Genomic DNA, 27,829 nt, shown 5'->3' with positions numbered 1-27,829 from the left:
AGTGATGCAGACTAGCAGGAGACACATTGTGGTGTGAAGAGCCACAGAAAGCAAGGGAATTAAAGAATCAAGAAACCAGCTATGAAGGATATAGTTTATGTAGGAGCATGTGTGTCTACACAGCTAGGAAGCGAAGGTGTTTTTCAGAAGCAAGGAGGTAGCAACAAATAAACTACCCCTTTAGGGCTTCAACGGTGTGATATCCTGTAAGAAACCAGCCTGCTCGGGGCTGTTGTTTGTAGTTCTTTTGCTGTTCCTGCAGTGTCTGGGAGATCATTGGCCAGTCGGATGGAGGCCTCTCTGTCCTACGAACGTTTCGGCTGCTCCGGGTGCTGAAACTGGTGCGTTTCATGCCGGCCCTCCGTCGCCAGCTGGTGGTCCTGATGAAGACAATGGACAACGTAGCCACCTTCTGCATGTTGCTCATGCTCTTCATCTTTATCTTCAGGTACCAGAGGGTGCAACTCTTCTTTGACTAATTTTTCAGCTTGCTTAAGTAATATGTAGATTAGAATAACAATATGCTGCATTTGCTAGGCTACCTACATGATAGAAGTGCTCACAATAGACTGGCAAGCAGACACTCAACAGACTATTTACCTCTTTTTGGTCTCTATTTTTCATTAACTACTATAATTCTGTACATTAATGAAGTACACAAACAGGCAACAATTGTGCTGGGAGTTCCTGAGAGGGTCTTTTAGCCATGTCTCAGGAATCTGCCAGTAACTGACTCTACCAGGGTTATATTTGAGATGGAGGTTGTAGAGACTCTAAGACTTCTGTCTTTTTTGACAATACGGTTTGTCATTTTCTAGACAAAGGAGATCCCTGATTTGTCTTAGTGTAGACAATTGTAATGGAATGTGACAGGAGAACCAAATGGCAGTTCGATCGGTGATCATGTCAGTGGTGGAGCAGAGCCCTCTTCCTGGGACATACCACTGGCACACCAAACACTGACAGGGGGGAAGCATCCAAAAATTCACTGCAGTCCTCCCTGCAACCATATTTCGCACAATAATGTGTTTCTTCCATCTCCCTTTTTCCCACTCCAGCATTCTCGGCATGCATCTTTTTGGATGCAAGTTCAGCCTGAAAACTGATACAGGAGACACAGTTCCAGACCGAAAGAATTTTGACTCATTACTTTGGGCCATCGTGACTGTATTTCAGGTAAGCTGTGGATCCTCTGGGAGCTTTTAATGTAGACCATCTAGACAAGTTCTTTCACTTAAAAAAGAAAACAAATGAACAACAACAAAAACAACAAATAAACAAAAAAACAATGCTGTTTGAGTAAGTGTCAAATTTGGACTTAAATGGCACTGCAAAGTTATTAGGGCAAAATGATCATGTTCCTGAGTTAGCTGGTCTCTATAAGCCCTAACAGAGAAGCAATCCATTAAAAATCGTCACTGGGTGAGTGGCATGACTCAGTGCAGCTGACTGCATTCCTGTCCCCAAAGCTACCTTGTTTTTAGGAGGGTTAGAGGCCATTTTCATTGTAAGCATGAATTAATATGGAGCATAAATCTGTCATCCATTTCTCTTAGGCCCCAGGCTTTTTGAACTCCAGGAAACCCAGGAGAGTGGGAATCCCTGAGGAAGGATCCTTGCAGCAAAACTTTGCGAAGATGCATTTTTTTTTTGCCCAGCTTGTCAGTGCTTTTACCTAATGGAAACCACTTTGCTTGCCTGAGTTTCCTGAGCCACCCAATGTCATGTATGTCATCAAATATCATGTCCCCTACCCTTTCCTTTAGCTCCAGATGCATTATAAAGAGCAACCCGAAAGGAGAGAACAGCTCTGGCCTCAGGTCTGTTATCTTCTGATGGTTATTAAAGGAGGCAAGTCCGCCACCAAATGATGGGACTCGTATCAGCACATCTTTCGTGTTACCATATCTAGGATCTGAACTGGTCGTCTCTCTGGGCGCCGTTGTGCCAGATCTGCCTTGAGAGCGGGAGGTTTGGCCAGGAGAAAGCTCTCACGTGCAGACATCTACATAAAGGAATGTTTTGTGGTCTGTTCTCATGAGACCTGCTAATGACTGTGCTCAGAAAAGGTCAAAAAGAGAGGATGATATTGATGAGCCTGTATTTGCAGCCACTGTGCATGAGAGGAGTGGAGTAATTAGAGAGTTTTCCCTTTCACGTCTCTGCAGATCCTCACTCAAGAGGACTGGAACGTGGTCCTGTACAACGGGATGGCATCTACGTCCTCATGGGCAGCACTCTACTTTGTGGCCCTGATGACCTTCGGCAATTACGTGCTCTTCAACCTTCTTGTTGCCATTCTGGTCGAAGGCTTCCAGGCAGAGGTAAGAGATCAGAGCAGAGGGAGGGTGAAAACTGAGAAGCACGTGCAGGGATGAATCTGTGTCAGTGCAAACATCGAGCCATGCAAGCAGCCCTGAATTTATATTTCAGGGATGTAGATGAGCTGGCTTGGGCATGTGTAAGCTCTTGTAAATCTGCCTTTGCAAATAAGGCCCCCTGGACTTGGCATGGGACCTGGGAGACCAGCACTTTGATTGATCTACAGGGTCTGTTGTGTGACCTGGAATAAATAATTGAGGATTAATTTAACTCACCCAATCTCCCATATGTCCTGCTTTTTGTGTTTCTTTATGTTGGACCTCAGGTCTTCAACACATCCAGCCAGTTCTGGTCATGGGGACCAGGTCGGATGTGAACTGGTTCTCAGTCCCAGCCTTTCTTTGTGACTCAGCCTCTTGAGTGTTATTTGAGGCTACTAGCATAGCTGTTCAAAAGCTGTCTTGCAAGGTTACAAACATTAAATTTTTAGATACTTAGGATGATCTAGGACATATAAATACTAAAAAGATTTTTTCAAAGTCCTAGTGTAAATGGGTATAATTTTTGACAGTTATCGAAAGTCATCCAGTCCCAGTTAAAGCTAAGAATAGTGGCGTTGAAAGGGCTAACATCATGCTTTGGGATTTTTTAATTATTACATTTTTTTTTCTGCAACTCTCAAGAAGGGAGGGTTTGCTTAGTGCTGGATCGGCTCAGAGATGCACAGAGCCAGAAGGAAAATGAGATAATGGCTTCAGTTTTCACTACCTTAACTCCCAAGGGAAAGAGGAGAAAGAAATTCTTTTTATAGGGCTTATTTTTTTCCCCAGAAATGGTTATCATGCTCTCCTTTGCCACGTTCAGATCACACTTAGGTGAACCTTCGCTGACCATGGAATATAACTGAAATATTTATGGACTAAAAATCCCCTTCTCTCAAGCCAGCACAGCCACATTTATGTCTTTCAAGGATGTCTGCATAGATTCATTATTAAAACATTCCTCCTAGCTTCATCACAGCACTAGCAGGAGAAAATTAATTGAAACAACAGGATGCAAGCCCCAGTTTGGAAAAAGACAATCGTGATCTACGTCACTCAGGGCTCTTTCATGGATGCTGAGGGTGGCAAGTGTCACCTGCAGCCGCAGAGAAGACACAGCTCATGGCTTCCAAACCTCACAGCTCAGCACTGCTTTAGTGGGCATCTTGATGTCCTGTACAGTGTGGTCCATGCCCTGAAGATCCTGCACAGCTGACCAAGAAGCGCAAGAAGGACTTTTTCCAAGAACAAGCCTACATTCCATGTGTCAGTGACGGGAGCTCGTGCTGACACTGTTTGTTGCCAAATTCCTGTCTTTTCCTCAGTGTTACCGATCTCAGCATCTCCTGGCTTTGCCCTGGATGCTGTAGCACCTTTGCCATATTCCTGTTCTAGCGCAAGCTGTCGCAGATGGATTTGGACATTTTAGCCGCTAACCTAATAAGACCAAAGCAAAGGATTTGCAGTATTCCTACAGGCTCTGCAGTAGCCTCTGTCTTCCAGCCCAGAAGGGTTTTTCCTCTAGGAGAGCCTAAGCCGTATTCAAAGTGTCTGTGCTGGAACCCAGTTCTGCTAGAAAATGACACAGGCTGTAGCACACTGAAGTCTGTGCTAAAGTAATGGATTTTCCTGAACTAATGCAGAAGCAACCAATTCAGTTGGCCATGCGGTAGCTCCGAGTTATTCAGTGGCCAGATGTGTGAGATATCCTCAGATTCCACCAACCAGCAAATCTGGGTGGAAAAAGAGGACATGATGCCAGGGAAACCCAAACGGACGATAACCAGCATGTGTGACTCGACTGACTGGAAGCTGCTCCTCAAGCAATCCTGCATTCAGGCACAGAGAGCCCTCATACAACAGTTTGCATCCTCTGTTCCTCATTGCTTTAAGGCAGAAGAAAGTTTTCTCCACTCTGCAACCTGGCAGCTTGCGGGTGTCTTTGTACAGCACAGATCCTGCTCCTTACCTGCCCTTTTGGATGTTGAATCACCTGTTAATGTAAAGCCAGAAATGTGCAGCCTCGTGCAATACTCTCTGATGACAGACCTGGCCAAACGACTCTTGTTTTCTTGCTCCGGTTTAATGGCTCCTTGATTTACATGTATGTAAGGAGTAGTTTTCAAAGCTTGTATTATTCACCGAGTGCTGCCTCAGAAAAGGCCAGCAACCACAGGCATGACATTTGCAGGGCACATTTTGCTCTCCACTTCCATTTATTACTAATCCTGACATTAAGCCTATGGGCTTGTCAGTTGTCTCCCGATGAGGTGTTAGCTGTGTTGCGGAAAACCTGTCTCAGGGCTGGATTTCAGCTACCGGGGCTTGATTCAAGTCTTGCACTTATAAATGCATAACTTAGCTGTGGTTGTAAACCAAAGATGTTTACAGTCTCCTTGGGCAAGTACCGGGAAGAACTATCAGTGGATTTTCTGGGGTTTTCCTTTGTCATCCCTGGCTCTGTTGGGATGTTGGGAATACAGCAGAAATTCTTGTTTTGACCCCTTGGACTTTGCCCTCTTACAGAGGGGTGCTCTTAGCGGTTGTAGAAGACACTGAGGTCCACTTCTCCTCCCTCTCTTCAGGTATTTCTTTTATTTTGATGGAGAGAGACTCCTGGGAGACTTGTGCAGCTATGATGGTGCACATTAGAGCTGCTCTAAGCTCCAAACCGTCAGCAGTGTTTCAGCAACACTAAAAATTGTACTGTGAATCACAGTATGTAGTCTCAGCTTGATCTCAGGTTCTGATATGGCTGTGGAGCAAGTTTGGCAGGAGTATCCCTAAAAGAGAAGAGGCTTAAGTGGCCACAAAGCCATTTTTAGTACATTTGTGCTTAGGACAACGGGCAGCCAGGCTTCAAACAGGGTCATAATTGCATATTTGTGCTTACATTGGTCCCATGTCATTTTGCACTCTACCCCAGAGCTGTTCTGGAAAAGCAGACAAACCGTCAAAAATTATGCAAATCTTTCATCTACTCTGCATTAGTGCTTCTGCTCCAAAACAGAGATGATGAATAAGGGAGCTTAAGGCTCTCAGTCATCCTGTCTATTTGGCTGCAATACATCACGGAGCAAATTAAGCTCACTGCCACTTCAGCACCATGTCTCTAGAAACCACAGCGATTCGTTCAGACATCAGTTAAGGAATTGCGCTCCTGTTTTTTCGGGATCAGCTGCTTTAATCCAACCATTTGCTATCAATTTGCACAGCTTTTCTGCAGTCCTGATGGATCAAGCCAGCATCATGCCGACAGCCTTCTGGAATCTCCTCTCTGCCGACTTCCCCCAACAGAAGAGAACCTGACAAAAGCTCTTCTCTCCCAGGCTTGTGCATTATTTAGGCTGGTCATTTGTGGTAGCAGAGGTAGATATGTATGAAAGGGAAAAAGAAATAACTGGACTTCCAGGAGGAAAGCCAGTCTGAGGGCAGTTGGCTGTTCTCTGTCCTGAAATGATACTGTGCTGCCAGGCAAACTGGCTCCGTTTCCTTCTGCCTCAGCTTCAATGTTGCCAAGAGATTTCCCAATACGATCTCGATTACCAGCCAGCATGAAGAAAGCAAATCAGGGATGGATTTTCAGATCTAAGTCAAATTTACAGTGCTGTCAAATAAAGAAAAAACCCTTTGACATCCTTTGACATTAAAACCTGAGTGCTTTCAGCTGGGATCATGGAGAGTGCAAATACGGAACCCCACGGTGCCTATTTGTCTTAGTCACTCCTCTGATTACAGCTGCACTTTCGTGTTCTCCCCTGGAATACGCTGTTCGGTGAGGCTGGGTGCAGTGTAGGAAACACAATGACATTACAGAATCATCCTTTCTGTCCAAGTATGAAAATGAATCGAAACAAAGAACATGGACCTACCCAGGGCAGTGTCAGAGGGAATTGGCCATCCTGCCCTCCTCGTTCTTGGGGTCACACTTAAACTAACCATGGGGAGCTGAGGTATCTCTGAGCTGCTAAGTAATCCAAATGTCTTTTGTGCTAAAGTTTAAATGAATCTGGTCTGTTAATTATCCTTCTCCTCTCTGCAGGGTGATGCCAACAGGTCAGACACAGATGAGGACAAGACATCTGCCAACTTCGATGATGATTTTGAGAAGCTAAAAGACCTCCGAGCAACAGGTAGGATTTTGTCTCTGCGTTTTCCTCGGAATCTGAGAGCTACAACCCTGCTTCCACAGTCATCTTTTCATATAAAGTTATGGGGGAAGAATCCATTTTACTTGGCAGTTAACCTGATAGCTGTGTTAACAGACCAGCTATGCAAAAGATGTCAGGAAAGCTAAATCAGTTTTGATATTTCCTTTAAACAGATGTTTTTCCTAATTTAAACTGCACTAGCATATTTAGATACGTCTCATCATTTCTTCTGTACGATTACCACAGAATGGTTTGCTGACAGCAATATTCTCACGCTACTTCTCGGCAGCTTTTCAAATCAATCATGCGCTCATCTGTTCTTTTTGGTTTCTCGCACAAACACATTTAGGTGAGGTTTGATTGATGGAAATGTTGGTGTTCTTTTGTGTTATAGGAGGGCCTGGCAATTGATTTGAGGTAAGGCCACATTGTAGTAGTGTACTATAAACATGGAATAATAGGTGACAGTCTTCACTCTGTAGAGTTGGCAACCAGATAGGGGACAGGGAGGGATCATATATTTTAATAGAGTGAGTAAACTGATGGTAAACAGGAACCAGTTCAGTTCCTCTATACTTCGATTTTCAGCTTGGGCTCTTGTTAGGATTACTTCACATGCTTCTAAACCAGGATTCATTTCAGCTAAGGAAATGATATTGATTGTGGTGAGCAGATGGAATTCAACTAAGGAAGCAGCAGAAGCAATTTGTTGGGGAAGCTGAGACAGAGCTGGATCACAGCAAGGTGATGGAGCTGCTTAGTCTGTGGATAAAGCAACAAATTTCAAATGCCAAGCGATCAAATGAACGCCCATTGCAAATAGTTGGCAAGGAACCCACAGCATCAACTGTGCACCAGCTTTGCACCGTTTGCCAAGCCAGTTCAAATAAGAAGAGAGTTCTAGGTGAAAGAAATGTTGTCACCTCTTCTTATGTAATACAGGAATAGAAAACAGGGCTGAACTTGCCATCAGTCAAAGTCCATGAGTAATTGTGTGTCTCCATAAGCCTCATAGGCGCCAAGCGGTAACTAAACAGCATAAGGACGTTAACGATTCTATTATAATGCCGCTGGTCTGTAAACAGATACACTGGCAAGAGGAACGTGTATTGCAGATTGGCAAATTTTGAGCTGGATCTTCCACCTCTCAAAGTGAATGGCAGTGTTCCTGTGGACTTCTGTGGTGCAGATCAGGTATTTGTGTACAAGCCAGCAACTAAACAGATGATACAATAAAAGCACACTGCATTACAAAAGCAGCCAGGAGAAGAGAAATAGGAGGGGTAATGCACTTGCTTGGATTTCTCACTGCAAACTTGTACTTGTTTGCTGCTCCTTGCGGATGCTCCCATCCTTCCCTCTCCTTAAGATTGATTCTGCAGTTATTAAACTAAAACTGACTAAGCCAAGTAAGACAGGAGCTAGTTCAGCTTTAGTTTTATGTTTGAAATTAGGCTTTTGGTTTTGAGTATTACAGCACTTTATAGGTCTGGTGGTGTTATGTCTGGTTTGTCTTCAGTATGAATATGGTTTTTGTGGTCTGTACTTGCCATCCAGCTAAAAAATAGGTGCTTTCTGCAATTACCACAGCGATGTGCCATTAGGTTTCCTGTTACAGGAGGTTTATTCTTCTAGATGGGTGGATGTGTAAAAGCAGCTTCCATTTCCTGTCCCCTGAACAGATGACTAAAGACAAAAACTGATGTTTGCTTAGTGCCTTCCCCATGCAGGAACTTGGAGCATAAAAATCTCTGTGCAAGACTGCATGACAAGAAGAGGTTAATTTCCCAGGGTGACTTTAGACAGTCCACGATGTCCTTTCCCTGGAAACTCTCTCCCAACCCGCCAAAACTGTAACTCCGCTCTAAATCCCAAGAAACAGCAAAAGAAGCTCCTTTTGGAGGGCAATGGATTCCAAGTCCACGCAGGACTGAATGCCTCTTAAAATGCTGTGACATTTGCCTTTCAGCGTGGTGGGGATGATCTTATTGCCCACAACATTTCATCTCCCTTTGGTGGAGTTCCTAGGAGACCCAAGGAGCAGTGTCCATTTTGAAGGGTGATTTGTGTAGCTGAGCGTTCACCTCGTGTTCTCTCTCCCCTTCTCCGCAGAGATGAAGATGTACTCGCTCACGGTCACCCCAAACGGACACCTGGAGGGCAGGGGCAGCATGCCACCGCCCATCATCATGCGCACCGCTGCCACACCAATGCCCACGCCAAAGTGTTCCCCGCACATGGACTCAGTGCACACTTTTGTGGACTCGAGGAGAGGGAGTAACGCTTCGCTAGACCCCTTGAGCTGCGATCAGAAGTCCTTGGTAGGTTCCTTTTGCTGAAGACTCTCAAGTGCCTGCAAGTGGCACAGATGAGATATATGTGTGTGTGTGTGTGTGTGTGCATGTGCGTTGCTGGAAAAGAAAAAGGAGAGCGATAGATGTGAGAAGTATGTGGAAAAGCAGGAGGAGAACAGAGTCAGGAGGGAGAAATGAACGGGCATGCAATGCTGGGGCAGGACAGTGACAAGTTAACAGTCAAGGACAGTGAGTATATGAAAGGGGAGACAGAGATGTACTGGGATTCAGTGTTTTCCTGCCTAGTATCTGATTGGAATTCTATGCCAAGCCACCTCACCAGAGAGATGCAACCTGAGACAAGCTGTAAGTTCATGCAGTAATTCCAGCAAACCTCTAAGGAGGAGGAGGAGGAGGAGGCATCTTTTGCAAACCACACTGCCCATTTTGTGGTGCCTTGGAGAAGCTCTGAAGTGTTCCTGTGAGCACGAGGCCTGTTTCCCCCTGCGGTGTTTTAGGGTTGCATCTTGAATCCACTTTGTGTCAAGGGAAATGAAGCATTTGTCCTCACCAACACAGCAGCTGAGCTGCAGCTCCAGTGCAGTGGCCTTATTGAAATGGAAACAGAGGAAAAGAGGACATATGAGCTGACCCATTGCCACTAGGCACAGCTCCTAGAGCAGAGATGTGGCGACTGATTGCATTTTGCCTGCGACAGGGGAGCAGGAGGGCAGCTCTGTGAAAACAGAAGCAGCAGAGTTAATAGACAAAGTGGATTTCTACTGCTGCTTATCTATCCCATTCCTCTGCTCTGTAACTGCAATATCATGTTCAAATCAAGGCAGCGGACCGTGAAGGCACTTCACACAGAGACAGAGCCACTATCCCCTTTGGTAAGCTGCTTAGTCAAGGTAATGCTTTTGAAAAGAAAATAGACATGACTGTTGTTTGCCTTGGGGTTTCATGGGATTGTGAGTTGTTGGAGAGCGTTGTACATGGGTTGAATCCTTTCTCTGAGAGCACATTAGTGCCACCAGCCAAAGGAAGATGAAGCAGTCAGAGCAGAGCTGGCCAGCACTGAGAAGGAGGAGGAAAGCGGTTTGCCTCATTTTGTACTGGGAGGAAGCCATGGAGGGAAAAGGAGTTTTTCTTCTAGCTTTTCTGCTCTGACCTTAATTGTTCTCATCCTGGCAACTACCTGCCAGCCAAAGTGCACTGACACACTGCTCAGTGCCAGAAATTTGCTGTAAGAGAAACATTCATTCCATCTGCTTACGCAGCAAATTGAAGAGAAAGTCATGCAAACAGGGGCACAGCTTCCAGCAGACACTCGGGTGACTTGGGTGCCAGACCCGCTTTGGAAGCCAGGGAGGTTGTGGGTTCAAACCACTTGAACATTAGCAAAGGTAAATGGCAGTAGTGTCCTTGGGTTCAGTTTTTATGCACAATTCGTTTTAGGACAGTAAGAAGTCGTGCAGGACAGGAGATTAGTAGTTGATGTACAGGTGTAGCTCAAGGAATTCCTTCAGTGTGGGTTCAGCTGGGTGCTTGGCTCTCAGCTCAAGGCACTGGCGGGATGAAATCAGAGCAGTGAGGAGAGCTGGAAGGGGAAGACGTGACTTGCAATAAGAAGGCTCTTCTAACCTGGACAAAATGCTTTGGCTTCCTCCAGGAAACAAACCCTCAAATGTCTTTCTCCTCTCTCAGTCCAGCCTCCGCAGTTCCCCTTGTGCCAACTGGGGCACCAGCAGCAACTGGGGAAGCCGACGCTCGAGCTGGAATAGCCTGGGCAGAGCCCCAAGCCTCAAGAAGAAGAACCAGTCGGGAGAACGAGAGTCCTTGCTCTCTGGGGAGGGAAAAGGCAGCACAGACGATGACTCCGATGACGCCAAGTCTAGCACGGTCAGTAGGCCCTCATTGCACCGCCGGGCAGAGTCCCTGGACTACCGCAGCACCCTGGACTTGCCTGAGCTGCTCCAGTTGCCCACCATGCACCACTCGCTCAGCATCAGCCCCATGGCCGTTCTGCCCGCCGAGTACCAAGACTGCAATGGCAAGATGGTTCACGTCCCCAGCGAGTTCTTCCTGCGTGTCGATGGCCACAAAGAGGATGCCATGGACTACGAGGATGACATGGAGGATGTGAGTTGAGGGGGAAATTGGGTGGTCATGCATTAAGTGGCTTTTCTACTCCAAGAAGGCTGATTAAAAATGCAGCTTGGAAATAATGTGTTATTGCCTAATGGCTGGTGTAAACAACATGAATCCTGATCCAAGGAAAGGGCCTCCACTTCCTAAGAGGGTGGGCTTTTTTCAGCTAATGGGTTGGGCTCTTACATTGCGGTGGTTTCTTAAAAGGTCAAACTGCAAGGGGTTGTACATGCGTTTGCCTAATTTTTGGACTAGTAGAGATTGTCCCACTGGCCCAGGATGCCTCCAAAAACGAGCTGTGGGCACAACAGATAGCTGATGTCTCTGCTCACAAAAGCTGTTTGGCATCTAGGCTTGAAAGCCTGGAAAGAATGTTTTCTACTTAACTTTTTGGTTGATTGAGATATTTTTGGTTTTGACACAACTTTGGATCTCAAAATGACGCCAGCCTAGAAGTCTTGCTTTGATATGTCCATAGCTCACTGTACAACAGCCCTTTACTTCCACCCCTTTCCTCTCCATTTTGTTGGACAATGTGACAGTTCTGCCACAGCTCTGTCCCAAAAGCCATGATCACCTACAGGTGCTATGGTCCTACCCCCTTTCCCAAAAGGACTGTGGAAGTTGAAGAGGCAGGAAAATAAAAGAGGAAGAAAAGGTGGTTTTTCTTTTCTCTCCAGAGTTACTGCTACCGGATTCGTAAAGTCCTGGAGCCCTACAAACCACAGTGGTGCAAGACTCATGAAGACTGGTCCCTCTACTTGTTTTCCCCACAGAATAGGTAAGAAATCCCAGTGAAATGCCGACCCACCAGGTTTTTGTGGTAATGGAATCCTACATTTCTAGTTAGCCTTCCCTTGAGAAACATCCCTCTCTGATGCAGAAGCACTGTTTTAGAAATCTCTTATTTTCAGGTGACTTTTTCTGTTGCATGTGGGCATGTTGCATGGTTCGCTCCATGCCTGTCCAAGAAGTGTGGTTTAACCAGCATTAATAGTAGCTGTTATTAGAACTTGTTTACAGCATTGATTATAACAGCTGAAGCTTGTGGAGAGACTCGCTTATCACCTGGGATGATGCTGCTGAAGGTTTTCTAGGACCCGCCGTTTGGGTGGGAGTCTCTTGCTGACCCAAATATCTGAAGGATGTTCTTCTCCCTGCCATTTCTTCAGGTTCCGAGTGACGTGCCAGAAGGTCATTGCTCACAAAATGTTCGATCATGTCGTGCTGGTCTTCATATTTCTCAACTGCATCACTATAGCACTGGAGCGACCAGACATAGATCCACACAGCACAGTGAGTACCTGAGTCATTTTCTTCCTTGATCCAACATTCAGATCTTAGTCTTGTCAGGGCGAGACCCTGCAAGATGAAAGGTGTTTGTTTTCTAATGTCTTTAAATAACTTGCCTCTTTTTGTTGTTCTGTGTTTTACAGGAAAGGATATTCTTAAGTGTTTCTAATTACATCTTCACTGCAATCTTTGTGGCTGAAATGATGGTTAAGGTAATTACATCTTCATCCCATGGCCCTTAGTGAGTCCTGGCAAAGACCAGAACATGACATAGGTGTAATCCAGGTGAAGATTAAATGTCTCTCTTCTCCTGGCTGTAGGTGGTAGCTCTTGGCTTTTTCTCTGGGGAGAACACCTACCTGCAGAGCAGCTGGAATGTCCTGGATGGAGTCCTGGTCTTTGTATCTATCATTGACATTATTGTCTCCATGGCATCGGCAGGCGGAGCCAAGATCCTGGGTGTCCTTCGCGTTTTGAGACTTCTGCGGACGTTGAGACCTCTCCGGTACGATCACCAAGAGGGTGGCTGAGTTTTCTTTGTGTTGATAGATCAAAAAGTTTGAAAAAATGCCCATGATCCATCAAGGTCTTGCTCAATAACACAATGAGCTGAAACACAGTATGGGTAGAATCATTTTTGGGGAGCTCTTATCTAGTGAAATTGTTTGAAAACAGTGAAATTAGTTATTATATAATTCATCTTCTCCAGCATGGAAAAGAGCAGATGGAGTTTGGAGTGAGAGGTGTTATCGTTCTCAGGCAGTTAGTGCAGTGAGTGCCTCCTCCACGCTGCATTTTTATCACCGTTTTACAAATCTGTCTGGCTCCTTGTTAAACTGCACAACCCCCCAGTAATTCCCAACCAAAGAGGTCACGTTGGCTGGGAGAAAATTTGCAATTGAACAGGTGCTGACAATAATTTGATAAGCTCCAGCACCTATACCTGCTCTCCCGTGGCTGCATATCTAATATTACTGCAAAACAATTTAGCTCTCAGCTAGGAAGAGGAAGAGGAGATGCTTTACGTATTTGAGAAAACGAATAAAGAGAATTTGTGTTTTCTTTACGATTATGCAATAATAAAGAGTGTTAGTGCTTGGGGGATTTTTATAAGCTCATGGCTTCTATTTCTATCCTGTTTGACAAGAAGCACAAGCCTTTTTTCATGAAATTTCAGGGGAAATAAGATTGGCACCTTCTGAGACCTGTAGGCTTTCTGATGAAAAGCTGTTTGGTCATGAGAATAATAGGAAAAGGCAATCTTCTTTGGGCTTATGACCACAAGAACAACAGTTATTTGTCTGCTGCTCTGTATTTCCTTAGTGACAAGTAACCGTGTGAGGGTTTCTGTCTCCTCTCGTGCTCCTGTACTCTGTTCTGCTGGTGGCATCAGGGTCCTCTTGCAGTGCTGGGTCACCAGGAGCCACTCTGGGTCACTCGGGACAAGCCTTGGCCTAGTGGCACCTCGGGGAACCTAACATACCTGTCTAGGAACTGAAATCGGGGCATAGGCTATTCATAAGTAAATGTAAGGGGAAAAAAGGGAATTGGTCTTGGAGAATAACTAGGCCAGATCCTATTAATAGAGAGGAATTCATCACCTCTCATGACAGCTTCACTTATCACAGCTTCTTCTAGGGTTACTCCAGGGACCGTTCCTAACACTTGATAGGTACAGTTCAGCCTTCCACGTTATTTGCTGCCAAACAAGACCCTGTTGAAATTCTTTGTCCCTGCAGCATACGAATCTCCTTTTTCTCTGTGTTTGGCAGCCATGAAAGCATCGTTAGCCGTGCAAGCTCAAGCTGCCTGCAAGGACTTGTACCTTCTCCCCTCTACTGACCCCTCCTAAAAAAAGCTTTGATGTTCTTCAGTCAAAGCCCCCACATTCCCAGAAAATCTTGCTTGGGCTCATTACACTTAGGTGTGCAAAGACATTTTTCATACGCACATGGGAGAGCCAGGAGGTGGATGATGATACACTCTCCAGTACCACTGTGAAGCTTTTACATGGGATGTGTAGGAAAGAGGCTCCTGCCTGGTGTGTGCCCCTCTGCTTGGGTCAGAGAGACCACAGAGGGGATTCGAGTTAACAAATAACCCTGTTGTGGGAACCTCTGTGATATTCTGCCCATAGAGACTATTTCCTCTTTGCTGTTAGGGGTAAGCAACTGCCCAACACTCTGCTGACAGGGTGCCTCACACTGTTTAATTCCATCTAATGTGACTGTGAATGTTCTGGTTTTCCAGAACATAAGTCACTAATGGTTTCTGAACGCTGGCCACAGGTAGAGGAAGATTGTGGAAAAGCAACTGTAATAACGGGACATGCATGAAAATTAAAAGTTTTTGTCATTTTGCCATTTTTTCCAGAGTCATCAGCAGAGCTCCAGGGCTGAAGCTGGTGGTAGAAACCTTGATCTCCTCCTTGAGGCCTATTGGGAATATTGTTCTCATCTGCTGTGCTTTCTTCATTATCTTTGGGATTTTAGGGGTCCAGGTAAAGTATTTCCCTTACCACGGCCACCTGTAAGTCACTGCTGCAAAACAGAAGTTGTCTTTTCTCACCACCTGGGGTTAAGTTGGAAGTAATGAGCTTAAATCTCTCCAAAGGAAGATTTCAGTTGGGTGTTGGGAAAGAAGACCCAGGGGATGAACAGCTCAGCACCAGCCAAGCCTGCCTGAGGGATGGGGAGGGAAAAGACTAATTCCCCAGATCCCTCCCAGCTTTGTGTGCTGGGTTATATAGAATATCTCTTCCTCAGAGGAGGGGTTGTCATCTTCCCAACAAGACAGGGCAGGCCTGCAGGATCACCTTCCTTCTGTGGCTGAGCGGATACACAATGATGTCTCAGGTCCTAAAGTTTCATGCCATATGTGTTAAGTATCTGAGCTGGAGGGAAAGGAATTTGAACTTGGCAAACAACTCTGCTAGGGGAAATAAAGATCAGTCAGGGGACAAACTATTCAAAGCTGCTTCCTTTTCTGTTTCTTTTTTTGTTGCTTTTCAAATACAGCTTTTTAAAGGCAAGTTCTACTACTGTGATGGTCCTGATGTAAAAAACATCACTACCAAGACTGACTGCACCAATGCACGCTACAAATGGGTTCGGCGGAAGTACAACTTTGACAATTTGGGACAGGTAAAGTCCTCATCAAAGGGATTTTCTGTACCAGTTTCTAGTGGATGAGCACTTAAAATGTATTCCTTGAGGAGGGTGCAGAACCTCCATCATAGGGAGTTTCCAAAAACAATATAGGCATTCATTCATCTATCAGAAGCAGGTAAAAATGGATCAGGTCCTCTCTTCATATCTTGCAGACAGACTTACTAAGGTTACACAATTCCTTCTTTATAGGAGAGTGTTGTCTTAAAGCCACTGGCTTTGCTTGCAGTCCCTCATGTATAGACCTCGAGTGTCACTTTTAGTGTCTTGACTTGTAGCTATTATGTTTGGAAATGAAAAAAAATAAGGTGCTTAAAAGGTGAAAGGTGATAAGGTGAAAAAAAGGTGACAAAAAATACTGGCTGAAAAGCAGGACAGCCCATAGTAGGAGCTGGGATATATTATTGCCTTTTAAAACCCAAGGACATTGGGCCAGCCTGGCATATTGAGTTTTAATTGTGCTTTGGTGACCAGAAAGACTGATGTATCTGAGCAAAAGTCAGCCTATATTTGAAGGAAAAGGACCATTAACAACCATAGTTTGCTCACTTTCAAGCCAGATATGGAAACAGGTAAAAACAAGCCACTATATGTTGCATTTCTCCACTAGCTCTAGGCCAGATGATGTGTTACGAGCTGTGGATTGGTTTTGTTGAGCATTGTCTGTTGTTAGTTTCTTTTCTGGAGACTAAAATGCAAGATCAGTCTTTTCTGATTATTTGTTTGTTTTCTCATAGGCCCTCATGTCCTTGTTTGTCCTCTCCTCCAAAGATGGCTGGGTGAACATCATGTACGATGGTTTGGATGCCGTGGGCATTGACCAACAGGTAAATGTGCTGCAGAGTCCAGATGTGTTGCTCTCAGAAACCTCATGCCTGGGTGACTCTGATGTTTTTGAAGTCCAGGAAGGAGCAGAGCTATAGGACCTTCTCGAGGTCATGACTACTCGTTGGGTTGCCAGGGTTCTCCACTGAGTAGCTTTTACAGTGGCTGCACCCCATGTAGTACACAAACAGGCACTGATGATGGGCTTTATAATTAGAGTGATGGTACCTGAGGAGGGCCACACGTGCCATTGCACTGTGGCTTCATGGAAAGCATGACAAGAGCAAACTCACACGAGATGGGAAACAAACAGGAGTGTTGCAAAGGAGGCATTGTTAAGTTTGCATGTTATGTGGCATTTCCAAAGGAAAATCAAGAGTCTTAGATGAGTAGTGCCCCGTCATAGCTACAGTAACACTTTGTGTTTAATTTTCCTCTGCTTCTGGAGATCTCATAATAACAGAGAAACATTAACCATGAGCCCACATCTCAAAAAACTTAATAAGCTGGAGCCTATCTTTAACTAAAGTGATCTCCAGGTGTGGTGATGCGCATCCACTGAGATTTATCTCAAGTTGTATGAAATAAATGCCAAAATAATTAAATCCTCTAAACCAATTTACAGAGGCTAGGATGGAGTTTACAACAAAAGTAAAATTCTAGTTGGTGAGAAAGTGAATGAGAGGAAACTGTTTTGGGAAAAAACTCCGAACTAATCACAGCCCTCTCATCCTCCCCACAAAAGTGTATGTACTGTGCTGTCCTCTTGCTACAGAGAGCCCAATATCCTGACTTATACACATCTTGTCTGTGCCACTTCTCTACTCTCTTGTTTTTTTAATTCTCCACCTCACCAGCCCATCCAGAACCATAACCCTTGGATGCTTCTCTACTTCATCTCCTTCCTGCTCATCGTCAGCTTCTTCGTGCTCAACATGTTTGTCGGGGTGGTGGTGGAGAACTTTCACAAGTGCCGGCAGCACCAGGAGGCGGAGGAGGCCCGGCGTCGGGAGGAGAAGCGCCTGAGACGCTTGGAGAAAAAGCGCAGGAGTAAGGAGATATACCTGTCTGGTCGGTAGACTGCGTTACAAACCAAAATCTTTCTGAGCCCTGCCTGCTCCCAAAGCAAGACTTTCGTTTTTTCCTTCGGTTTTGTTTCCATGGGATTCAAGAGGTTGTTTTGCTTCGTTACCTCTTTGGCGGTACCTTAAGTCTTGGGTTGCCAACACCCTGGAATTGTCCTCTACAAGCCTGATGTAAAGCATTACCTGTTTACTTGGCTGGGGAGAAAAATCCTCCTCCAAGCAGAGTCCTCTATCGTGCTCTGCAAGGCAAACGTGTCCCAAGCACCGAGCAGGAGCTTGCGGTGTGACCGAGGGACACAGTGAGTAAACAGCTGCAATGGTTACCGGGTGCGTGAAGGCCAGTCCCCAGGGTAGCCCTGTGGCTTAATGTGCCGCTTGCATCTGATGATGGTGGTGGTTTGATTTATTAGTTCTTTTCGTAGACAAAATAGTTGCGATGCTTTTTAGAGTCCTAGCGCATGGCCCCGCATGCCACAGACATGCTGCATGAAGGGCATGAACAAACCGACGGCCCTGGGGAGAGGAAGGGAGCCCCAAAATGGGGCTGTCCAGAACAGTTCTTCTCTGGGAGATGTCCATTACAAGAGATGCTGGCCCCATCACAGGCCGGGGGAGCCATTCAGTGCTGAGCAACGTGCTGGGACTCAGTTTGTCCTTGCAAATGGTCTACATGGAAATACTGGCCAGATGCAGGGCCACTAGGGTACAAAAGAACACCTTTAGCAGAAATTGGCTTCTTAGTTGGATCTAGTAGGTACCATCAAACCAGCCCAGAGAAACACCTGAGCTTGTACTCCTTTCCTAACCCAAAACTTCCCAGGGGTTCTCATGTATTAATTCTCACCTCCACTGCTCCTTGGCAGGGACAAGCTGCCTGTAGCATCTGGTGAGTATTCCCAGGGAAACTGCCAGGAAAACGGCCACCCTGACCTCCCAGACAGTTGGAGTGAACAGGGATGGCCTGCATTAGATGATGGCAAGCATTTTTAGAAGTGAGGGAACATGGCTTGTCCACTGTGATCAAGGATGAGCTTAGTCAGGCATAAGGCTTCAGTGCTTCTGGCCCTGCTTGCAGCCCTGCAGCTCTTTGCCTTGTGCTGTGCCGCCCTCTGTAATCTCCTGCAAGGACCTAATATCTCATTGTGACAAATGGCTAGTTGTCTCCCAAACATCAAGCCATAGGTATCCATTTTCAGCTGGGAAAACTGCAGTTAGATTGCATAGTCTTTTTCCTGACTCTCAGGACACAGCAGTCAAAGGCTTTGCTAGTAGAAACCCCAACCGATTTCCTCCATCCATTCACGCTTGAGTCAGAAGGCAGGCATCCCACACAGCTCCTGTCCTGCTCTTGTGGTTTTAATAAAGCTGTGGGAGACCTCAGCACTAAATATCTACACCATGGTCTCCACAGGATCTTAATGACAGACTGACGTGACACTACAGTGAAGGCCAAGCCCATTTCTCTTTAGCTAGTTCTGAGTTGAGTTAGCTGGATTAAAATGAAGTCGAGATCAAACTAGTCAGCTGCAAACAGATGTTGAATCTGTTCAGTAATTTAGAAGAGTTGAAGTGCACTTCCCTTTTCCCATCTTGGTTTTTGAGTTGGAGGCTCCAGCTAGGATTAGAAGTAGAAATCCTGAAGGCAGCATTTCCAACACAATAAGAGAAAAATCAGTGTCAGGCTCTCAAGAGTCCTCCTGCTTGTGCAGTATTTCTACCCCAATGTGCTGATCCAAGTAGACAATCAGATAAACTCAAAGTTCCTAAGCAAAAAAAAAAAAGTTTATTTACAAAGAACATTAAGCATCCTTAGACAAAATAGACTGGGGCACAGGTAAGGAGGGATAACTTAACCACAGCCAGCTGATGTTCCTGATTAGTAAGTAAATGTTATTACAAGCCTGTCTGTGGCTTGCTGCTTAGACACCAAAAAGAGCCAGTCCTTGTCAAAGTGATGGACACTGCTACATCACCCCTCTTTATCCGGCTATCTTGAAGGATAGAGTTAAGGAGATATTTCAGACCGCAGACCCAAGCATTGTACAGATGTGGGTTGTAACGTTTCACCGACAGCACGCAGGAAGGAGGACAGCTTGCTGGAAGCCAGTCAAGTCCAATATAGCAACCCAGAGGCTAAACATTTGGCCATGTGCTGAGCTTGAGGAGGTTACCCCAGATCGTCTGCTCTGAGGTCTCCTACCTGCCTCTGTTGAGTATGGACAGCTTGGCATCCAAATCTGAGTTGTTAACGAGGTAAAATTGAATATCTGATACAAATTTTGGAAGATTACATTTTAATGGATATTTTTAATTTAAGTGGGAGGAGTTTTCATCTCCTGGGTAATTTAGAAGATGATGTATTTGATGCAAAAACGTGGCAGACTCAGAAAGATGTGAGATGTGGTTGGTGCCGTGCGTGGCAGAGTCTCTGGGGGGGAGTGTCTGTGTGCACGTGCAGGCGTGGGATGCTGCACAGTGATGGGGAGGAAGAATTAGGGCTGTTAACAAGAGTAAAATCCAGCGTAGCTAACAGATGTACTATCTGAGCAACACCCGTCCATCTGGACTCGCCCTGTCTGCCTGGCACCTTGTCTTTGTGTCCTGTCTCCTGTCTGTAACATCCTCTGTGTATAGCAACCCCGTGTTTCTGTGTATTGAGGTCTTTGGGCACCTGTAGGTACCTGCACACACAGAAATGCACCACTGAGCCAGTGTAGGTTTGGGCTTAAGCCTGGAAATATGTTAAGCCTCAGTTTATCTGTGCCAGGACCATCCCACTGAGCTGGCCCTGGATACGAATCCCAGGCTCTGCAGACTGGGTCCAGGATTTGGACCCTGTGTGCAAAGCAGTGAGCCTGGCAGAGGGTTTTCTCCGCGGAGGGGACAGCCCTGCAGCAGGACACAGCTCCTTCATCACACCCCGTGCAGGTGGGATGGGGAACCATCACATGTTTGTTTTGGAGGTACTTTTCTGGCCTTTCATGAGCCTGGCAGGAAGGTCTCCTTCAACCCACATCTCTGACACAGTGGCTACCTCCATCCGCTATATCTACTATGTAAATAAGCGTAGCGTAATTTAATAATCTTGCAGCTCCTAACCTTTTAGTGAGGTTCTCAGAAGACAGACACAGAAACAAACCTCCCCACAGTAAAGTTTTTGATTAAAACCACATGGATCAGTTTGATCTCCTCTGCGCTCAGGATACGGGGCCGAATCCAACCCGCCTGTATGTGCTGTGACTCCAGCAGCCGCTGGCCCGCCGAGCAGAGCTCGATGTCAGGTCAAACGCAGGCGGTACCTTGGGCTTCAAAGGCTGCGAGCGGGGTCTGGGTGACACTGTGCCAAAAGCTGGAAATGCCTGATACAGCCCCAGGGAGGCCTGAGCTGGGGAGCACAAAGTGCCTTTTAATAGTGTCACCGAGTCACTGGTCCCTGGGAAGACCCCAAAAACTGCAAAAATGCAAACGCTTTCTCCTGATTCCCACTCTGTACGGCACTGTGGCCATGGCTGCGTTTCTCTGAGGCCTTTCCCAGTACAGAGCTGAGTGTCTGGGCATTGCAGAAGGAATTTTGTTGTAAGACCCAGCAGAGCTGCCTTTCTCCCTAGGGGTGAGCAATCATGGGCAGCACTCAGTGGTATTTAAATGAGTCCATCTTCTCAATGCCACAACCATCTCTGTATCCAGCAGAAACATTTGAGCTGTAACTAAAATTTTAGGCGCTGCATATCTGAGTGTTTAGTATTTCCAACTAGGGAATTATCAAACCATCTTGCTTATTTTTCCAGGCAGCTGCAGGTATCAAGCTACTCTGTGCCAAGCATGCATATAAACCCATTAGGGCTTTCTAATGTTTCATGCAGAGGAGAATAATGGAGAAGCTGTAGCTAGTGATTGTAATGCCAACCTAAATGCTTTTAAGCTGGGAGACAGTGCTTCATTAATTTTCATGTCAGCAGAATCAGAAGCAAAGAAGTTTAAATACTCTTCAGAGAGGTGACGTTCAAGCATTAGCCAACGTCTAGAAGTGAGGGCGAGAAAGGACTGTGGTTTTTTCCTTTTGCACACGTTTGGTGGTTTCTCCTTTCCCTCCTGCATTTCCATGAATTCAAACCATCAGCTGCAGCTGAAGGGATACTTGGCTGTGTTTGATATCATTCTGCCAGTTGGCTGATCAGAGTCTTATCCCAGAAACCATTTCCATGGAGAAATCAGGCACAGGTTACATTTTGCCTACTGTAATTAATGATGAACTAGATCTCCCCTGTTTGCTGTGCCCACATCCCCATGGTCCACTCTTCTCAGACCCCATGGCTCTGGTTGAGCAGGCTATAGAAATAGGTGTGTGCAGTGAACACTTAGATCCAAACTGAGGAGAATAGCATCGTATATTCTTACTAAGAGGTGTCAAAATGTGTGCATGAACTGCAAGGAGGCCAGAGCTGCTTGCTGTGCTGTTGGCTGAAGTAAAACTGTTCGTAAAGGGACCAGGAATGAATGGTGACCCAGCAGAGCTGGGAGCCTTGGGGCTCTGAAACGCAGCCCTCTGCCTGCTCAAGGGGCTCAGAGGAGCCGTGTGGCTGATCCCTCATCGCTGTCACCCTGCTGCAAACCCTCTGCCTTCACAGGTCACCCCAGCCTAACACCGGCATCGCCGAGAGCAGCCGCTGGTCTGTCCTTCCTCGCACCCCTGCTCACTGCCCCGAGCCTCGCATGAGCGGTATCTCCTCTAATGGACATTGCATGGGTTACTGCACCGAGCATGACTATGTTGTTGCATGTGTTTTGAAGCGTTGTCGACTTTATCCCAGGCTGTCCTTGTATGTGTGCCCCCAGAAGTTTCTTTTTCATCTGTTAACCTGGCTTAAGGGATGTAGTGCATCTGAAATGAATAAGACATTTCCAAGAGCATCCCAAGATAAACCTATCCTAAGTTTTCTGAGCAACTAGTTGACCAGGTGTAGCCAACATTGAGCACTGTCAAGGTGTACAGACACAGAGTGTACAGACACAGAGCTCTGAGACACTTTTACACAGTAAAACAGACCCAACTTTAACAGTAAAGGTGGTTCCTCCTTGCTCTTCGTATATCCAGCCCATGTAAAGAGAGAGCTGTGTTGCTGACAGGCAGCCTAGAAGGTTTTTTGTTCAGCAGCTTTACAGTGGAAAATGTCTTCTTGTGATTATGTTTTAGAATTATATAGGTAGTTTATAAAACACAAAAATGAATGGCTGCATTTGGGCAGGTTGAGCACTAGTTGCAGTCACCTACAGCCTGTTTTCCTTATGTGCTATCGCCAGTGTATCCACACACTGCCCATCGCTGCTAATGTTCTTCTGAGATCCATTAATCATCCGTTAGTAAATAGTCCCTTAATACAAAGTTTGACTATTTGGGGTATGCTCAGACCTCCCAACAAGCTGAGTTTTTGCATTCCCAAGAAGACATTTCCATTAAAAAAATATAAAAGTGTGTCATAATCCTGAATACACATGAAAGCACGTTGCGCAGACTTAAATAAATATTATACTGCAATGTTTTTATTATTCTTTAGACATATCGGAAGATTAGCTGAGCTCGATAGCAAAGACAGCCCTACCAGTCCAAGATCACTGGTAGGACTAAGGCACATGAAAGCAACAGAAAAATGTATTTAAAAACAATTGGGTTTGCTTTCATCTTGTTTTTCCACACCCATTAGCACAAAAAAAAGTCCAGATGACCCTAGTGAGGAGGAAATGTTTTTCAAATGCCTCCACTCCACTTTTAACTACCAGAAAAAATAGTAGTTAAAAGAGAGCAGCAGATTCAGTTTCCCTTCATCCCATTTATTTCAGGGTTTTGGACTCTAATCTGGTATCAGTTGCACTACAGATAAAAAAAAATCAAGAGTCCCTTTGTCTGAAAGATATTAGCAAGATGAGAGGAGCGGAAAATGTATTTCAGAGGGTCGCTGAGTACTTTTGAACCTATTTCCCTCCTTATTTTTAAGGTGAAGTACCTTATTTCCCCAGCTTATCGTGCAATTAGAGCTGAATTTGCTGAAACATTTGAAAAAAAATCCCTCTCTGTTAAGAAGAGCCCTGCTCTGACTTCGAATGACCTAACATGTCTCTTCCATTTGCAAAATCTACAGTAATGTTGCTTTTGACCTTAAGTACACTCTTTGAATATTTACAGTTCTTAAGCTTGAAAATAATTTGACTCCCTCCAAGTGCCCACAACCATCTTGTGGTCACAGCCTAATTTAAGAGAGACACACAGAGTAAATACAGCTCAGTCTCGGGGCAGTGTCCAAACACTCTCCTTGGAACAGCCCCAGGAACTCGGCCATGTGCAGAAATCTCCCCATTTCAAAGAGAAGGGAAGAGTCATGACCAGAGGCAGAGATACAAAATTCATGTGGTCATAGCCTGAATGGTTTTATAGATGCAGCCTTGTTCTTATATTTCCAGAGGAGTTTGTTTTGACAGTCTTTGTCGAGACGAGTGCTGAGCACCCCGCTCCATTGCTGCTGATGCTGTGTGCTGCTCACCCTCACGCATGTGTCCTTCTTTGCTATGGGCATCGCTATGTTTTCTTTAGACCTTTAGAATACATCAAAAGCCTCAGCTCACAGAAGCCAAGCTCAGGTTATGTTCATCTCTTACTTATGAGGAACATGCCTGACATCAGCAGGTTAGGAGAGATGCACATCGGAGTCCAGACCAATGAGACCTGCCCTCAGCCCTTCAAAACTGGAGTTGCATCTTTGCTGGGTGTGAAGCTTTTTTCGTGGCTTTGGGTCTCATTTCCATCCTGCTTCTCACCCTTTCTGGTTTGTGACGGGGATCTCATTAAGTGAAAACGTTGTCCTCTAGCCTGAGAGAGAGCTGTAAGGACAGAGAGCACTTGGGGTTAAGATGGACCTGGTTGTCAAAGCTGTGGAAGTCCCTGCTGCAGGTACAAGAGGTTTGATAACCCTGCTCTGGTTATTGAAGGTTCTAGGTAGAAGCGTTTGGCCATTCACGTGGCTTGCTTGAGTCAGTTCTCCCACATGCTGAATCCGGGCTTGTATAAGACATGACCCTCAGGCCGTGTCGTGATGTCTGCCAACCATGCAGCAGGGCCTGCGCTCACTGCATTGCCTTTCTTTTTCCTTTCCTGCAGAAGCCCAGCGCAGGCCTTACTATGCTGACTATTCCCCCGCACGAAAGTACATTCACACCCTCTGCACCAGCCACTACCTTGACCTCTTCATCACCTTCATCATTGGGGTCAACGTCATCACAATGTCCATGGAGCACTACAACCAGCCAAAGGTAAGAGCCGTCCATGGGTGTGTTGGCTGGGAAACACAGCAGGGTGGGGTAGCAGAGGACCCGAGGACACCATTCCCTTGGTCCATCCCCTGGTGTCTGAAAGCCTCAGCAGGCTACAGGCTCAGTATTGCAACCCATCTGACTCTAGGCCAGCTCTTTCTAACTCTAGGCCAGCTCTGTCTAACTCTAGACCAGCTCTGCCATCTGGGAGTCACTTGCCCCAGACAAAAGCTTGATTTCCCTGCTCTTGCATAAAAAAGCAGAATAAGGCTAACAGAGAGCAAGCTAAACTTTTACTAGGAAAAGACCAGTCCAAATATTTCATCTCCTGATCCCAGCCATGACTGACTGTCAGACTATAAAACAGTCCAGAGTTTTAGAATATTCCATTAACAGATAAAAACGGAAGTTAACATATGCAACAGCAACATTTCTCTTCCTCAGTGAATTTAAAATAAACCATCTCTTAAGTACAACCCTCCTTTATGTATCATAAAATCCTTCTTTCCCAAGAAAACCTTTGGCATAAATCATATAGCCTGTATATTTGCAGCGTCTATTTATCTTCCATTGCTTTATCATTCATGGGGCTCTAGGCCCAGAATTTACTTTTCTAGTATCGCATGGTCTGCCAGGTAACCTGCAAATGCCTCCTGGAAGCTAAGCCAGAGGGGCACCAAGCCACAGGGTAACGCGTGTGTGTTGTACGCCAGCTGAATGTGTGCTATTCAGCCCCCATAATTCCTTTGCATAACAGCCTTTGTTTTGCATGTAAATGTTGTTTATCCAGATTAGGTCTTATTTATACTTGGTTATATATTCATGTAAAACACAACGGTGTAAATCTGAAATCAAACCATCAGAAATGGTAGGAGAATTCATGCTCAGGCGGCGTGCTTCAGATGAAATAGTAAATTGTCCCACTTTTAAGTTGCCATTTTATTTTAGGCACTGGAACAAAAATAGGGAGAGTAGTTTATTGAGGAGCGCCTACATCTGAAAAACTTTTCGCTCTTGTTCCCGAAAAATCCGTGCGTGGACATCCCACATATCTGGGGTCACCAAGCACAATCATCACACAAACGTGACGAGAAGAGCTCTCCTGTGGCCTGAGGCTTCCTCTGCCAACAAAGCAGACATTACTTTGCAGACTCCTCTATTGCATTTTATTTCCAATTGTGTCTGGTTTGATGTTCATTGTTGTCATTTTTTTGTTGTCAGAGACATATACTACATTTAACTGAATTTCGCCTCCCTGCCTTCTCTCCCCAAATCCCTACCCAACCAAATCACTGTTTCACTCTGCAACTATCTATTTTAAGGTCCTAGCGAGATTCTTTTGCTATTGTTGGCCTACAGCTCCAATGAAATCCATTACAAACACTCATCATCTTAAAGTATAAACACTGCAGATTCCTGACTTCCGAGAGCAGCTCTATAGAGAGCGTGAACATTGCACCAAATATGGACATATTTTGCCCAGCTCTAGAGATGTAACATTTTTCAAGAAGGCAAGATTTAATCCATCTCCAACATTATTTATTTTTCTGAGTCTTTTAAGCAAAGCAGTTGTCCTAAGGAGTGCCATGCTGGAATCAAAAATGATCCCTCGAGTCTTTTATTCTGCCCAAGTCTATGTAGTTCAGAAGAAATAAACTTTATTAGATGGGGAAGGGGTAAAATTTTCTCTCTGACCCAGACTGAACATTTTGTGCACTGAAGTTGGAGGATTAATCACTCTTGACATTTTTAGCACAACTAGTGTTAGTGCATATGAGGTTTTTGTTTGCATTATTGTCTAATCCTTTGAGTTTTGCTGTGTAATTTAGTGCAGTTTTGTGACTGAGCTCTGCAAGCTATTGCATTAGATGTGTTACATCTCTGTGCCCATGCCAGCCTTGTGCCTGCCCGTCCCTCTGCAGGGACTCTAGGAAAGGATAACTTGGGCTGGTCTAACTGATGTCTCTCTTTCCAGTCCCTGGATGAAGCCCTGAAGTACTGCAACTATGTGTTCACCATCGTTTTTGTGTTCGAGGCAGTTCTGAAGTTGGTGGCGTTTGGTTTCCGAAGGTTCTTTAAGGACAGGTGAGAACATTTTCAACTCCTGCGTGTTTGGGATAGAGCTGGATTGACCCAGTTTCAAAGCCAGATGCTGGGTAAATGTAGCGTTACTATGATTGTACTACACGCTGTGTGCCAGGGAGAGCAAAGGGCTGTTTCTCCATTCGTACAAACTTTATAATGTAGGAACTAAAAGTTGTAAGAGCTGCTGGTGCTGCTTTGCAGAGGTAATTCAGGAAATCTTAGAGAATTCTAGATACATTCTTTTCCCCATATCTCCCTCTCCCCTGCGTCTGACCAGCTCAGCTTAGAGGTCAGAAACAACCTGTTGACATCAATACAGTCCTCAAAAGAGTAATTTTGGCAGCCTAAGGTCACAGAGTTCCTCAGAACAAGTCTCCTTTGCAGCCCAAAGCAGTCCTTTGATAGACTACTGGCTTTGTAAAGCCTTTGGCAAAGGCAGCAGTGGTTGTGTTCAGTCCCAGCTGCGGAGACCTATGGATTCCATTCTGCCTCACATTTAGCCAGAAGCAAATATGTGTGAGAGCACATTGTGGTCTGACAACTTGCTGGGGGACCAGGTAAGATTTGGACACTTTTCCACAAAATCAGCTTGTTCACCTCATTTCTCTTGACAGAGTGGTTGGAAGCTGCTATGAGCAATATTACTTGTGAGGAGAATTGTGCAGGAGAGTCACTCAGTTTCTTCACATCTTATTGGTCCTCTACAAGTGTTAGGCTATAGATCAATGAAGATACTCAACTGGAGTAATTTAAGACATGTGACATATCATGGCCCCAGATATGAGAGAGGACACATTTGGGATTTGCTTGTGATTGTTCTTAACCAGTAATTCTCTAAATGTGTGATATTTTTTAATTGTCTTTCTCCTCTTTGTTAGGTGGAATCAACTGGATTTGGCCATAGTTCTCTTATCAATTGTGGGAATCACTCTGGAGGAAATTGAGATGAATGCTGCACTACCCATCAATCCCACAATAATACGCATCATGCGAGTGCTGAGAATAGCAAGAGGTATGGCCTGTTCCATAGGTCTCCAACTATCCATCCAGACACATCAGGAAATGGTTTGGCCATTTGTTCTTCTAGACCTGCTGTTTCAGTTCGACTTGAGA

General features: G+C 45.3%; 1 protein-coding gene across 1 annotated transcript in view; it reads left to right on the top strand.

The window, feature by feature from the left end:
- Positions 1–27,829, top strand: part of CACNA1H (calcium voltage-gated channel subunit alpha1 H) — a gene marked incomplete at its 5' end in the record, with an annotated part of 222,698 nt that overhangs the window by 172,949 nt on the left and 21,920 nt on the right. The window contains 17 exons of the mRNA XM_080353920.1: positions 263–448; positions 1,059–1,176; positions 2,169–2,324; positions 6,406–6,496; positions 8,627–8,835; positions 10,516–10,950; positions 11,640–11,740; positions 12,132–12,255; positions 12,396–12,464; positions 12,573–12,757; positions 14,626–14,752; positions 15,270–15,395; positions 16,157–16,246; positions 17,102–17,294; positions 24,480–24,631; positions 26,607–26,716; positions 27,595–27,728. Coding sequence (XP_080210046.1) covers positions 263–448; positions 1,059–1,176; positions 2,169–2,324; positions 6,406–6,496; positions 8,627–8,835; positions 10,516–10,950; positions 11,640–11,740; positions 12,132–12,255; positions 12,396–12,464; positions 12,573–12,757; positions 14,626–14,752; positions 15,270–15,395; positions 16,157–16,246; positions 17,102–17,294; positions 24,480–24,631; positions 26,607–26,716; positions 27,595–27,728 — 2,606 coding nt within the window. The remainder of the gene's footprint in view (positions 1–262; positions 449–1,058; positions 1,177–2,168; positions 2,325–6,405; positions 6,497–8,626; positions 8,836–10,515; positions 10,951–11,639; positions 11,741–12,131; positions 12,256–12,395; positions 12,465–12,572; positions 12,758–14,625; positions 14,753–15,269; positions 15,396–16,156; positions 16,247–17,101; positions 17,295–24,479; positions 24,632–26,606; positions 26,717–27,594; positions 27,729–27,829) is intronic.

The sequence above is a fragment of the Nesoenas mayeri genome, assembly GCF_963082525.1.
Source record: "Nesoenas mayeri genome assembly, chromosome: 15".
NCBI lineage: Eukaryota > Metazoa > Chordata > Aves > Columbiformes > Columbidae > Nesoenas > Nesoenas mayeri.
This window is presented reverse-complemented; position numbering and strand designations above follow the sequence as displayed.